Raw genomic sequence first — 14,653 nt, 5'->3', positions numbered from 1 at the left:
GACTCGCTTCAGGCTTTCGAGCAAGCTCAGACGCCTGCTGGCAGACAGTGTTCCCCCAAACTGAAAGTTCAATGTGAAATCAGTTCCCCCAGTGGCGATCGACTGAGTGACGCTGGACACTCCGATCCAGCTGCGGGCTCGACTGAGCTGCGATGCTGTCGGGTTAGGGGGCAATGGACTGACTGTGAGTCCGTCCTAGAGCAGTTGGCCTTAGAGAGCCATACTGCCAGTCAGCTACACGCTGCTGGCTTAGCGTGGCGAGTTAAAAGCGAAGGAGAGCGGTACCTGCACTTGCGAGAAAGAGGAAGAACCACTCACGGTCAGGTTGTACACTACCATCACTGAGCAGGATTTGAAGTTCAGCCCCTTGATTTCGACTCTGCCTGAAAGTTGCTGTCCGTCGTAGCCGGAGGCGATCCGCGGGCTCAGGGAGTTGGTTCTTGAGTTGTAGAGGCCCGAGGAGCCAGAGCAGGTGACTTCGAACAGCGGCGAGGCTGAGAACGAGGGAATGATCGGGAGTGGGGTTGGCGGGGCCCAGAAGTCTGGTGAGAACAGGACTGCCGACCAAACTCATGGCCCCGAAGGGAAATACGAGCAAGAAGGCCAGCAGTAGACTGTAGCAGCCGGCAGCAAGCGACCACTGTCCCGCGAGAACAGGCCTGGTCAAGGTCTCTGAATACAGCCACACCATATTTGAACTCAAAATTTACTGAACGGGCTCGACACCGACTCGGCGGGATGGCCCTCTCTCAGCCGGTCCGTCTGCTAGGTCAGCTGTGTGATCTTCTGCTGAAAGGCCCGATTCGCCTGCGCTAAAGAGAAAGTCTATTGCTGAAGGGCCTGGCATGCCTCTCGGTTGGAAAGGGCTTCCAAGATGGCTTTATTCTCGAACAAGCAGGTCTCGACCAATTCCATGAGCTCAGCCTTTCTCCTGCGGAGCTCAAGGGTTTTCGCGTCCTCCTTGCTGAGCTCAACTAGATAAGCAGCCAGTTCTTTATGCTTCCCTTCGCTGGCCCGCTCGTCTGAGATAGTTTGGTTCAGAGCGTGCACCAAGCTGGCCTCGAGAGGCTTCGGCTTGAGAGGGTTCTGAGGCAGGTGGCTGTTCGTAGCGAGAGACAGAGGAGGAACGCCGGGCGGGGGCTGAGCAGCGGGGGCGGGGGCCACGGACTGGGAGCGAAGGACCTTGATGGGCGTGATGCGGGCGAGAGTGCTGAGTCGGGAAGGCCTGCACTAGAAAGGACTGGGGTCTCGCTGCATCTGGCGGGCGATAATTAATATGAGCATCTTCGAGGATATCATCGTCTAGAGGAGCGAGCAGGGCGAGATCCTGAACGAGTACCAGCGGGGACGGACCCTCGGCAGCGGGGGCTTCGCGAAGGTGTACGAGGCGGTGAACCTCCGCAGCAAGAAGAAGTACGCGGTGAAGAACGTCTCGAAGCAGGACATCGCGGACGAGAAGGCGCGGGCGAAGCTGCTGCTGGAGATAAAGATCCACAAGTGGCGTGATGACCAGGTCGCTGTCCCACCGGAACGTGGTGCGGTTCGAGCGGGTGTTCGAAGATCGTTAAAACGTGTACATGGTCATGGAGCTGTGCCACAACCAGACGCTCAAGGAGCTGCAGAAGCGCCGCTGCAGGCTCACGGAGTTTGAGGTCAAGTCCCTGCTGCTGCAGATCATCAGCGGGGTGTCCTACCTGCACGGCCACCTCATCATCCACCGCGACCTCAAGCTCGGCAACATCTTCATCAACCACAAGATGGAGCTCAAGCTGGGTGACTTCGGGCTGTCGACCCGGCTGCAGGCCGAGGGCGAGCGGAGGAAGACCGTCTGCGGGACGCCCAACTACATCGCCCCCGAAATCCTGCTCGAGCAGGGCCACTCCTTCGAGTCAGACATCTTTTCGATCGGAGTGATCGTCTACACCCTGGTCTTTGGCAAGCCCCCTTTCGAGAGCGACACTGTCGATGAAACCTACGACAATATCAAGGCCAACCGCTATGAGTTCCCGAAGCACGTCGTGGCCTCGCCCGAGGCCAAAGATCTGATCCAGAGTCTGCTGCAGCTGGACCCCTCCAAGCGACTGAGTCTTGAGTAGATCATCAACCACCCCTTCCTGTGCCCCGAGTACTCGCTGCCCGAATTCCTGCCGCCCTACACACTGACGGTGCCTCCGATGGCCTCCTACATCAAGCAGTACGTGCCGGAAGGCTTTGCCATCAAGATCACCGAAAAGCCCCGGCGGCTGGGCCAGGAGAAACGCCTAGAAAAGTGTCGGTCCTTAGACCGTTATGATTTGTAGCCTGAGCCCTGCGAAGAGCCTTCAAACAACCCCAACAACAACGCCTTCATCCGCCAACAAAGAGAGAAGGAGAAGGACTCCCACTAGCGGGTGCTGAAGCGCATCCGCAGTCTCGAGCACTTCATCCAGAGTGACCAGGCAGAGCCCCGAGAAAAAGTCTTGGTGGAGCAGGTCAACGACCTGACCAAGAAGTACGGTATCGGCTACAAGCTCTCGAGCGGGGCCGTGGGGGTTCTCTTCAACGACAAGACCACCCTGCTCGAGGACCAGAAGGGCGTTCTCTGGTTCGCGGCCCACAACGGGCAGATCGGCCGAGTGACAGAGCCTGAAAAGCACCACAAAAAGACTGAGATTCTCGGACTTTTCAAGCAGCACTACGACAACAAGTCCAAGCAGCGTGATGACCTGCGCCTCAACTTCGGATAAAACCGGGCCCTCACCGGCCGGGAACGCATCCCCACCTAGCTCCACAGCAAGCCCATCATGCCGTCCGCCAAGAAGCCGGTGTTCGTCAAGAAGGCCATCCGGAGGGGCAGCCACTATGTGTTCAAACTGTCCAACAAGCACTTAGTGTTCAAGTGGGCCAGCGACCACGTGCTGCTGGAGGACTACCGGCTGGTGTGGTTCAGCGTGGACGGACACGAAGGCGAGGGCTGCGTGGCGGAGTCGTTCGCCGGGGAGGCAGAAGTGAAGGTAGAACAGGTACGCAGATTCCTCAGGCAGGAGCCCTCCTGATCATCGATACATTCAGCTGGTCAATAAATTAAACAATAATAATTATTGTGCATGTCTGTCCGAAAGCGTCCCCAGCCCTACCTCACTGCCTTCTATACTACCATCCCCTACCTGGACAATGAAATCGCTAGCCGCCAGCTCCGCTCTGACGAGCACAGTCGGACTCTCCACAGCCGGAAGGCTTCTGCTCTGAGAGGTCTGGAGTCTGCCTCTGCCAGAGCGGCACTCGTGAGGGGCCGGCTGTAGGACGCACATACGCACCAGCTGCTGCAAGAGGCAGGTCTGGCGGACATGCTCACAGACACGACAAACAAGGCGCTGGCCAACTACTAAATAATGCGAAACGATGCCTAATCGTAGCGTTTCGAAAAGCTGGCCCGTGAGATCAAGAACAAAACGAGGCTCGACACGCGGCTGGCGGACAGCAGTCGCCGGGCCAGGCAGCGACTGGCCGCAGTCCGCCGCTGGGAATGATACTACATATCTAATCCACGTCAGCTAAGGTCCAGGTCCAGAAATGGGTCCTTCTCTGCCCGGACCTAGGGCCCTGGCTTGAATTATGCTTTGGGCTCAGCCTCGATCCTGTCGATCCGCAGCACGAAGGGGCTCTTTTTCCGGGCCCCCACGATCGTCCAGTCAGTCCTTTGGAAAAGCCTCTGGCCTTTGACCTCGGCCGAGCCGTCGAAAGATCCAAGGCGCTTGCTCGGGTCTGCGATCAGCAGTCCTCTGAGCAGATTGATTAGCTAGGGGTCCATGTCCTTCGGAAACTTGAGTCTGCCGCGCAGGATCTTCTGGTAGACGTTGAGCGGGTCGTCCTCGGTGAAGGGAGTGATGCCCGCCTGCAGCTCGTAAAGCAGTACGCCTAGAGTCCACCAGTCGACGGGCTTGCCGTGACCCATCGCGAGGATCATTTCAGGGGCCAGATACTAAGGCGTGCCGCACAGGGTGTAGGTCGTACCGGCCAGCACCTTGGCCTGCCCGAAGTCGGTGATCTTGACAAACCCGTCTCGGTTGATGAACAGGTTTTCAGGTTTAAGATCGCGGTAGATGATGCTGCGGCTGTGCATGTGCTCGAGGGCCAGGGTGATCTGCGCTGCGATGTGGGTCACGAGGGGGCCGTCCACTCTGCTGACTTCCTTTAGGTACTCGAAAAGCTAGATGCCTTCAAGCACTTCCTCAAAGATGTAAATGTTGCTGGCGTCCTGCGCCACCCCCTCCAGCTCGACCAGGAATGGAGAGCGTAGTTGTGCCAGGATGGTGACCTCGTTGATGACCCGGTCGCTCTGGCGTGCCTTGATGGCGCTGTCCTTGGCAATGATCTTGCAGGCCAGAGGCTTTCCGGTCCTGGCGTGGGCCTGCCTCACGAAGGCCAGAGAGCCCACGCCCAGCACGCAGCCCAGCTTGTAATCCTCGAGCCTTAGCCTTTTGGGCCGAACCTTCACTTATTTCATATTGATGTAGTCCGATGGCTAGAAGGAGGTGGAGAACAACAGCCTGCTCTACAAGCTGAAACGATTCTATCTGGAACTGGAGGCCCGATTCTGCGAGAAGATGGAGCGCTTCAATAATGAGAAGGTTGACGAGTTTCTGGACAAGCACGTCAAAAACGAGTTTGAGAAGAAGCTGAAGAGCGAGGTGATATTCCAGGAGGACCAGGACAAGTTCATCGCCCGCTTCGAGAAGTTTATCCTGCGGGCAGTGCAGGCCATGACCGAGTTCATCGAGGACTTGCTCCTCATGGGGAAAAGCCCCGACCTCGAGCGGCTGCTCAAAAGGATTGTGCTGGTCAAAAGGGAGAGCATGTACGAAAAGATCTTCCTGGGAGTGATCGATGAAAAGCTGGACTACTTAAGGCAAGAAAACACTAGCTGCGTCAATTAGAACGTGCGATTTCGCATCCACCAGGCAGAACTCGAAAAGGCCTTGCAGGAAAACCGCAGGGCCTTGGAAGAGCAGGCCATCTTCTCGTTCATGGCGAGCAACAAGAGCTCGCTGCGTAGCCAGCCTGGGCAAAAGAACGAACTTGACGCGAGGGAGGAGAAGGGCGGCTACGAGCTGAACTACTATAAATCGCTGCAGCAGAAAAAAGATCATCAGAAGGCAGTCCTTCGCAAGATACACAATTTGAAGGAACAGCAGGAACGCCTCGTCAGCCAGGTCGACAGCCGCCATTAGTCCAAGATTCACCCGAAGCTCAAGGACAATGAGCCCAGCAAGCGAAAGGAGGCCTCTGCTGAAAAGGCCAAGGAAGAGCTCAAGAAGCACTCTCGCGCCAGGCACATCCAAAAATACAATGAATTCCTGGGCGACCTGCAGAGCGGAAGACTGAAGGTGAATGGGGCTTGGGAAGAGGCCTTGCTGAAGAACGGACAGCAACTGTCCCTGTCGGCACAAGAGATCAACGACTCGGAGAAGTACTTTGAGGACGGGCGGAGGCAGCCCTTGGAGCGGAAGTTTAATGCGGAGCGGATTCCTTCAAAGAGCAGGGGCTGCGTGTCCCCGAAGCGGAAGGTCCGAGGGACGGCTCCCGAACTCTGAGCATTGTTAATCATGAATTTGAAATTAACGATCATAAGCCTAAATTCGAGAGCAAGCTACCCAAGGGGTTGGGGTTGGGGTTGGGGTTGGGGTTGGGGTTGGGGTTGGGGTTGGGGTTGGGGTTGGGGTTGGGGTTGGGGTTGGGGTTGGGAGGCCACCAAGAACTACCGCAAGGACAGTTCGGTCTAACTGTAATCCAAACTCAAAGATTCCGTGCTGTCCAAGTACTAGAAAAAGGATCGGCTCGATCTCGAAAAGGAGGGGAAAAAGCGATCCGCGAAGTATGAGGGTCTGAACAGGCCCCTCAATGCCTCGAACAAGCAGGACGACAAGGACCGTCTGTCCTCCCTCCTCGAGAAGTACGAGCGCAAGGTACCAGCCCAGGCCAAAATCAAAATTAACTACGATCAAGAGGAAACCCTCTTCTACAAGTCAGGTTAGCAGTTCTTCGAAAAGCCAAAAGAGAGACCCTCGGTTTAAGTGTCAGCCCGGGATTCCTTCCGGCTCAGCGAGAAGGATCTGAAACCGAAACTTTCCCTGGAAAAAAAGGGGCTTCCTGAAAAACTCAACCATTCTTACGAGTAGTCCTGTAGTTTGGAGCCAAAGCTTACGCGGGCAAAGCCAAGCAAGGCAAGCCTCGAGAAGGAGGCTCGCAAAAGAGAAATCATGCAGCGGATCGCCGAACTGCAGTCAAGGGTGGGCAGGGACCACGAGTTGCCCTATCCAGACACCTCAAAGGACCTGCGGCGGCAGCTGGCGGAGAAGGACGCCCAGATCGCAGAAATGGGGGAGTGCATCCGTTCGCTCGAGGGGGAGTGCAGACACCTAAAGGCGGAGGTCCAGGAGATGGGCCAGGAGAACAAGTCTTTAAAGGAGGCGGTGTAGGAGTTCAGGGTGCTGTTTGCGCAGCTGCAGGAGATGTGATCAGGCGCACTGAACGTTTCCTATGTTCTGGAATGTTTCTTCTAGGCGGGCCACCTGGCTGAGTAGTTGTTCGACCTGCAACTCGTACTCCGGTCTTACCTCCCGGCCCGGCAGGCTATCCACTATCGAGCTTTTTATCACCAGAAGTTTTTCCAAGTGCTGCACCTTTTTGCAGAGTAGTTCGAGGTAATGCTGTTGCTGCTTGTTGGCCTCGCAAGCCTGTTCCAAGTCGGAGAGGGCCTTTTGCCGGCTGCCTTCAAGCTCGGCCAGTAGTTGCTTCTGCTTTGAGTAGTCCTGCTCAAGTTCGAGGAACTTCGTGATCAGTTACTTGAACTCTTCGTCACTCTTTTCTCTGCGTCGCTCGCAATGGCCGAGTGTAGTGACGAGATCATCGCGGGCGGCCTGTGCCTCGCTTAAAGCCTTTTCGAGCAATTTGGCCTTTGCCTGCAGCTCCTGCGCCCCTGCGGCGACCGTCTTAAGCAATTGGTTCTGCTGCTCTACCAGCTGCAGCTCAGCCAGGACCTTGCCATGCCTCTCATCCTCCTGCTTGACTTTCAGCCCAAGCTTTTCCAACTCCTGGTAGAGGGAGAAGCTGTCCTTCTGTGCGGTCAGCAGCTAGGCCTTGAGAGAGATGCGGTCGTTGCGTTCCTTGGCCAGCAGCTTGTTCAAGTGCTCGATAATTTCGGCCGATTCGGCTGGGCGCGCTTCTTCGCTGGGGAGGTCGGTGTTTGTGCTGACAGTGCTTGAGCTGTTTAGTCGTTCTTCGGTGTCCTTCAAACGGGCCGCGAGGGTTATGCACTGCTTGCAGCTCTATGGGGATGCAGCAACTAGTTCTTCGCAGCGGAGGGCAAGGGCCTCCTTCTCGGCCTGCAACCGTGCGGTCCCCTGGTTATAGTCCGCCTCCAACTGCAGCAGCATTTCTTACAGCTCCTTGCTTTCGCCCTTCAGATAGGCGCATTCCTGACGCGCGTCCTTCATCTCGCAGAGGGCCTTGGCCTTCTCCGCATGGGCCTTCTTGACCCTTAGGGCGAGAGTGTTCTGGGCCTACTGGAGCTGGGCGTTGGAGTCGCGCAACTGGGCGACCTCTGCCTCGAGGAGGTCGCGCTGGTGGGTGAGGTGCTTGAGCAGGCTCTCGCGGGGGGTGGAGGGGCGCTCGGCCTAACTGGCGGGCGACTTGTTAATCTACATTATTGCAAGGGTTCATTCCGTACGCATAGCCTCTGTGGGCTCCCAGACGTTGAGGATGTTGCTCTCCTCCACTGAGCTCAGCACCCAGGGCTCGTTGGAGTTCCAGCTGAAGTCCTGCACCCGGGTGCGGTGCCCTCCGTGGATGAACGCCATCTCCTCGGCCTCCTCCCGCCCGCTGCCGATCTTACCGATGTTCCACAGCACGCACCGCCGGTCAAACGAACCCGAGCAGAAGATGTTGGGCAGCACGGGGTTCCACTCGACCTTGACCACCGCGTCGTTATGCCCCTCGAAGGTGTGCAGCCGCTTGGTGAAGTTGCGAGTGTCCCACAGCGAAATCTCCTTGCCTGCGGAGGAGGTCAGCAGCAGGTTCTCGTTGAAGGGACTAAAGTGCAGGCTGAGGATGTCGGTCGAGTGGGCGATTTTCTCGATTTCGGGGCGAGAGCCCTTGGGCTTGGAGCGTATGTCCCAGATGGCCAGTAGTCCGCCCTCCCCGCAGGTGCCGAACATGTCCACATGATGGTCAGACCAGCACACATCATGCACGGCCCCGAAGCCCTCATGGTAGTTGTACTCGCAGTGAGGTCTGAGAGAGTGCTTGGCCTGCACAGACTCGTCGATGTTCCAGAGCAGAACCTTGCCGTCTTCCGAGCCGGAGAGGATGAGCCCGGACTTAGTCTTGTTCCAGCCGAGGCCGAAGCCCTCAGCGGTGTGGCCGGTGAGCTTGACCTCGGGGCGAGAGATGGTGCTGGCAGGCTTGTTGGGGTGCTCGGAGTAGTCGTAGATGTAGATCTCGCCAGTGCAGCTCTTGGCGGCTATTACGTTGTTCTTCTGGGGGTTGTAGCGGCAGCGGTTGACCTCGCCTTCGTTGAGGATCTTGGTGTCGACCTCGATGCGGGACTCCGCGACTCCCAACCCGCCCTCCCGCATTTCGGAGAGGTCCCAGCAACCCATGTCGACGGGGATCTTGACCTTGAGGATCATGACGTAGTTCTTGTGGCGGTCGGGGGAGTTGGTACCAATGAGGCACTTGTGCACGGTGAAGTCGCTTTCGAGGGTGCTGTTCTTGTCGGGCAGCCACTGCAGGCTGAGCACCGAGTGCTCCAGCTCCTGCACGATCACCATCGAGTACAGGAAGGGCGCGTTCTTCTTCCAGATCTTGTACTCCTCGGAGATGACCTGGTTGTTGTAGTCCCTTGTGAAATCCTAGAACTGCATTAATCAGATCATCGGCCTCCCAGGGCCACTCGGTCCTGCACCCCCAGCGGCTTGAACACCAGCCGGAAGGGGTTATCGGGCACCTCGTCCTTCCGCAGCATCTACAGCAGCCCGTCCTCCCCGCCGCTCTGCTCCTGCAGGCTCGTCAGCGTCAGCCCGCTGTCCAGCTGCTGCTTGGCGCATCGCTTACAGTAGTACACCTTTTCTCGTGTGCTCTTCAACTGGAAGTGCGCGATCCGGCCATCGTTGGTGCAGAAGTGGCAGCGGCCCATGTTCTCGAAACGCTGGTTTGCCAGTGAATGCTGTCGGTCTGGGATCTTGAAGTAGCTGATCCACGCGTGCTTGAGGGACCGGTCTTCCTCGCGGCCCAGCTTGGGCTGCTGCGAGAGGGACTCGTACTTGACGGGTGACAGGGGCGGGATCTTATGGGCCGTGATGAAGGGCGGCTTGTTCCGGACCGGAACCTCTTCCCGGAAGACGTGCTGCTCAGGAATGCGGTAGTTGGACTCTTCGTTGCGGGGGTAGACCACGATCGGAATGTCCTCGATGTAGCCGATCTCAGGCTCAGTCTTCTGCCACTTGCTCTGGGCCAGTCTCATCTTCAGCGAGGTGATCGACTCCGGCCGGAAGAACAGCATGTTTTGCTTGGTCTGCGACTTGCTACTGGGCGTGGTTTTCTCCTGCTGCCGGGAGGGCTCGGCGAAGATCAGGGACTTTTGGTCAATGGCGTCCTCCAGCCACTCGATGTCCTTCTGCTCGAGGCTCGACTCTGCGAGCAGGAAGTTGTCGCTCTTGTGCAGCTTGAGCAGACTCTGCTGGTACTCTCCCGCGTTGAACACCGAGGGGGCGAACTTCTGGATGTCCTCAGCAGCCTTGGTGGCCTTTTCCCGCAAGCTGAGCCGGTTGGCCTCATCGAAGTACATCTTCGAGAGGAAGGTGGCGGTCTTGTAGTTGGCCTATTCAACCTTGCTGTTGATGATCTTCTCGAAGGGGTGTTCATGCTTCTGGGAGAAGGTCTGGTCCCCGCCTGTGCTCAGCTCCGCGATACGCTGGGTGTTGTTCACCACCACCCCGCCTTCGGGGTGACGACGTGGTCGGATCAGTGGCTCTCTGGGCTCACGGACCTGCAGCTTGGACTTGTTGCCACTCTGCTGGCTGTCGCTCTGCTCCTCGACGCGCTTCACAAGGTAGCAGTTGTACCCTGTCGTAAAGCTGAGCAGCTTGAGCCAGTACTGCCGGAACTCTCGCTCTTCCAGGCGATACTCATCGCCCACTCGCTTTTTCTTGACCCGCACTGGTCAGCACTCTACTCGCGATGTAGATCTCCTCTGCGCAGAGGGGCAGGTCCATCTCCCGTGCTTTGGTGCGGATCTTGACTGCGTCCTCGAACATGCGCAGGTGGATTTCTGCAGGGACGGCCAGCCGCTGCCGATCGAACTCTCGCTTGATGTCTGCTGCTGTGATCCGCTCGTCGAGGTCCAGATCCAGCTTTCGGACCATTTCAGCCACCACCCCGAAAGGCAGCGGGCTTTCGACAGTGATGACCTTGCGCTTGTTGGATTTTTTGAGCTGGGTGAGCTGAAACTCGTGAGGCAGGAGGGAGGACTTGGACTTGTGCAGCCTGTCAGCCGAGCTGAAGATGAACTTAACGTCGAAGAGTCCGTTGCCCCTTTCCTGGGCCTCGAGGCCCATCCTGCTGAAGTTGTTGGAGAACAGCAGCAGCTCTTCGGGAGTGAAATCTTCATGCGATATTTTGAGGGCCGAGCTGCCCGATCGCAAGTACCTGAACTCTTCGATCACGCAGGCCACCAGTAGGTCCTCCAGGGGCTATAGCTTGACCTCGTGCAGCGACAGGCAGTAGCTGCGCTTGGCCTTTGCACGGGTCTCTGCGCTTAGCTCTGCGATCTCGGCCAGCAGGATCTTGTTGCGCAGGAGTTAGCGAAGGTGGTTGGCCAGGAGGGCGGCCTCTTCAGCAGGCAGTTCCTTGATCTCCAGTCCAGCGAGGGTGAGCGCACCGGTTTTGAGGGTTTCTAGACAGTCGATGATCCTGGCGACCACTCGCTCGGGCTGCGCGCGGAAGGCGTTGACTTCGCCCAGCAGCTGGGGGAAGATGCCCTTGGAAGAGTCCGACTGGAATGTGAGTTCGCTAAGCATCAATAAATAATGGACTCGAATCACCAGGCTAAAGAAATGCTGGAATTCGACCGCGAGCTGGGCGCTCTCGAGGAGCATCTCCGGGGGCTGCTGGACGTCGACCTGGCATGCGAAAGCAGGCGGTTCGTGGAGGGGTTGGTGGACCAGGTCCAGGAGCACCGGGACTGCAGGACCACTCGGTTCAGCTCAGGACGAAAGCTCATTGAGGACTAGGATCACCACCTGCTGATGGGCGAGGAGGAGCTGCTCTACTGCAAGCCCTATTTCTTTGAGTATGATGATTACTCGCCGGTGCAAGAACGGGCCACCCCCGAGCCACGGGTGCACCGCAGGGCCAACAACAACAAGGGCGGGAGGAAGCCGGCCGACCCTGACATGGAGTACCAGCTGGCGCTGTGGATCATCCAGGAAATCGAGGGCGGCAGCGGGATCACCTCCAAGGAGGTGACCGAGCAGGCCAGGCGGCTGTGCCGGGTGGAGGAGTTCAAGTTCTCGAAGGGGTGGTTCTGCAGATTCAAGGTCCGGCTGCTCAGGCAGCTGGCGGAGAACATTTCGCCCGAGGTCAGGACCGAGATCGAAAGGCTGTGAGGCCTGAGTGTGTGTAGATGTGATCTCATTCCAAGGCGGGCGGGCTCAGGAGCAGCGGCTGGAAGTACTCAGGCTTGTGGAAGCAGGCCGGCTGGCTGTTGGTCGATTTCCAGCAGCTGTATTTCCGATCTTCGCCCTTCCCCTCGATCCGGAACAGATTGGCCATTAGCTTGTTCGCGTTGAAGTCCTTGTCCACCACCTCCAGCGGGACCAGCAGCGAGGCCGTCCACGTGCTCGCAGAGGTGACCTCCGCGCGGTACTGGACTGCCTCGCAGGGGATCACGCGGCTGATGATTCCTGTGCAGTTGCCGTTGGGGTTGGTGATGGCGTGGGCGAACAGGGCGCCGGTGGGGGCCACTTCCAGCTACACATACCGCAGAGGGTAGTACTTCTCGTCAGATATGAAGATTTCGACGGCAGTCTACATGTAGAGCGGGTCGTTGCAGCTGCGGTACTGGTTGGAGCAGTCGGACTCTGAACTGGTCAGCCTGCGACACCGAGAAGTTGACGGCCAGGTGTGAGCCATTCAGCAGGCAGAGCGAGGCAGTGGTGTGGTTGTCGCTGAGCCCGGGGTAGATGTCGTCCTCAAAGTGGTCAATGTTGAGCAGGGCCGGGCAGTTCGGCAGCTGATAGGCAAGGGCAGTGCCCAGCAACACCCAAGAAAGCATTACCTGAATTATAGGCGACTCTACCAGAAATGATGGTAATAAATCAATGGTCATTATTTTGCCCGCGCTCGCTCTCTGCGGGCCTTGCGCCGCTCCAGGATTTCTTTCTCCTCCTGCTCCTTGACGTAGGCTTGGTACCCCTCATCGCGCTGCAATCTTTCCAGGAAGTCAGGCCGGGCCATCTCTTTATAAGGCGCCTCAAAAATGGCCTTCAGCCTCTCTTGAGTTTCCAACAGGTTTTTGCAGTCCTTCAGGAAATTCCTGAAATACGCAATGGCTTCAGGCTGCAGCGAGTTCGAGAGCTATTCCCAAGTAAGCTCGCGGTCGATCCCTGTAACCTGAAGCAGCTAGTCGACCTACCTGCATACCCCGAAATGGCTCTTGACGAGCTAAGGGGATACGTTCCGAGTCTACATGTATTCCTGGACCAGCCCCACAAACTACTCCCTCTCGCGACGGAAGAACAGCTCTCTGAAGCCCAGGTAGTACAGGGCCGAGAAGAGGAGGAGGAGCGGCCCCGCCAGCAGCACGCGCATGATGCAATTATTATGAAGAAGGCCACCAAAAAGGACCAGAAGCTGCTGCAGGTGAAGGTCCTCGAGTTCGAGAAAAAAGCCAAGAGCATCTCCCGGATCCTGAACAAGAGCAACCACGACATCTCGGTCTTCGAGAAGATCGAGCTGGCCTCGATCATCGAGGACGTGGAGTTCATCAGCAGCCGCATCGTGCAGCAGAACATCGACTACTCCACCCTCCACGAGTACTTCGAGGCCGTCAACGTCAAGGATGGCGAGTACTTCTTCCGCAAGGACGACAAGGGCGAGTTCTTCTACGTGCTGCTGAAGGGACTGGCGCACGCCGTCAAGGACGACGGCGAGGTGGCCACCAGCTTTCTGCCGGGCGAGACCTTCGGATAGATCTCGGTGATGTACGGGCTGACGCGGTCGATTTCGATCGTGGCGGCTGAGCCCTGCATCGCCATCCGGATCAGCAAGGAGTTCTACATGAAGTTCCTGCAGCACGAGGAAAACGTGTCCCTGCTGCTCGACGTCTTCAAGCGGTCCGCTCGCTTCTCCTGCATTTCTGAGTACGACGTCAAGATCCTGAGCTCGCGGGCCAAGGTGCGGAAGTACCGCGAGCAGGAAATCATTTACGGACAGGGTCTGCCTATCGATTTCGTGTTTGTGGTGATCTCGGGCCGTATCCGCATCGAGTACCGCTCCCCGAACCCCGCCTTGAAGACCTTCAGTTTCACGCTGGGGTATCTCTAGGAAGGCGACTTCTACGGTGACTATGTTCTGGGCCGGCCGGGCTACCAATCCGACGTGACCCTGCTGGTCTAGGAGAGAGGGGAACTGGCCTGCGTTAGTATCCAGGAGTTTACTTATTTCCCCGCAGTCAAACAAGAGTTCCTCCAGGCCACCAGTCCTCTTAAGCCTGAAGAAGTTATGGTCGATAAGGAGCTAACCAAGACCTCGTGTGAATTCGAGAAGGCCAGGCTCATGTACGAGATGTACCGCACTCCCGCTCGCCGGGAGAAGTACCTGCGCTGCAAGGCCCGTTACCAGCAACTAGCCGCCATCTCCCGCAACAGCGACGTCGAGCCCGCCCGCCCACTCTCCCTCGAAGAAGAGATCGACGAGGCATTCCGCAAATCGGGGCTGTGCGAGGAGATCATCCTGCCGCAGTACGAGTGACAGGCGTAGATGAGTGTTATCAATTAATGGGGCAACTGGTCACCAGTCGCTACAAGGGGGCGCCTTGCCATCGTGTTGAGTATGACTGTCCTGACGAGCACAGCAGAGCCGAGCTGATGACCGCAGTTCGCCTGGCCGGAAAGGCGACCTCTCCCTGGCTGTGCAGGATGCTGGGGTACGAGTTTGAAGGTTCGTCTCTGGTGGTGTATAGCGAACCCTTTGAGCAACGAATTTCCTTTGACACTCCTGAGCGAAAGCTGACTAAATATGCCTTCCAGCTGATCGCTGCTCTGGCGTAATTCTAGAACCTCTGCAGTCGGCATGGGTCAGTGGCTCCTGATGTCATTGGCCTTGACAGCGAGGGAAACGTGAAGCTTGGCCTTCCTAAGCTCACTGGCCTCCTACGGTCAGACCAGCTGTCCTTGGCGACTGTATTGCTGCAGCAAGCGACCACCCGGCCTTTCAAAGAATACTGGACAGCCGCAAACCTCAATCGCGATGAAGTGGAGTCAGACATACCGCGGTTCCAGTAGCGGTACAGCTAGCCTCTGCAGCGGCTGCTGATCGATTTACTGGCGGAACGGCGATTCGCCATAATCCGGAAAGAAAACGGATAGCCATTTTCAAAGAAAAGTCTTTCGAA

At 57.5% G+C, this 14,653-nt stretch overlaps 2 protein-coding genes and 1 pseudogene across 2 annotated transcripts; 1 reads left to right on the top strand and 2 right to left on the bottom strand.

Annotated features, from left to right (window-relative positions):
- Positions 1-874: 874 nt before the first annotated feature.
- On the top strand, positions 875-2,726 carry LOC127594434 (uncharacterized). Its single transcript, XM_052056308.1, is given in 4 exon segments — positions 875-898; positions 1,307-1,513; positions 1,515-2,296; positions 2,411-2,726. Coding segments are annotated over 4 exon segments (1,329 nt in total).
- An 866-nt stretch (positions 2,727-3,592) lies between these two features.
- LOC127594433 (cAMP-dependent protein kinase catalytic subunit beta-like) lies at positions 3,593-4,477 on the bottom strand (annotated as a pseudogene).
- Positions 4,478-7,697: 3,220 nt separating this feature from the next.
- Positions 7,698-9,004, bottom strand: LOC127594432 (probable histone-binding protein lin-53). Its single transcript, XM_052056307.1, has 2 exons — positions 8,933-9,004; positions 7,698-8,891 (listed from the first exon to the last, which is right to left on the bottom strand). The coding sequence occupies exons 1-2, from the start codon at positions 9,002-9,004 to the stop codon at positions 7,698-7,700; spliced, it is 1,266 nt and encodes a 421-aa protein (XP_051912267.1).
- Positions 9,005-14,653: the final 5,649 nt, after the last annotated feature.

This window comes from Hippocampus zosterae, unplaced genomic scaffold, assembly GCF_025434085.1.
Source record: "Hippocampus zosterae strain Florida unplaced genomic scaffold, ASM2543408v3 HiC_scaffold_142, whole genome shotgun sequence".
Classification (NCBI taxonomy): domain Eukaryota; kingdom Metazoa; phylum Chordata; class Actinopteri; order Syngnathiformes; family Syngnathidae; genus Hippocampus; species Hippocampus zosterae.
Note: the sequence above shows the minus strand (reverse complement) of the source record. Positions and strands in the feature narration are given on the sequence as shown.

Bases quoted from the DNA above. Each gene is read 5' to 3' on its own strand.
- LOC127594432 (XM_052056307.1), bottom strand. From the start codon at position 9,004: ATGCTGCGGAAGGACGAGGTGCCCGATAACCCCTTCCGGCTGGTGTTC. The intron at 8,892-8,932 runs GTGGCCCTGGGA...ATGCAGTTCTAG, and splicing joins CGCTGGGGGTGCAGGACCGA to GATTTCACAAGGGACTACAA.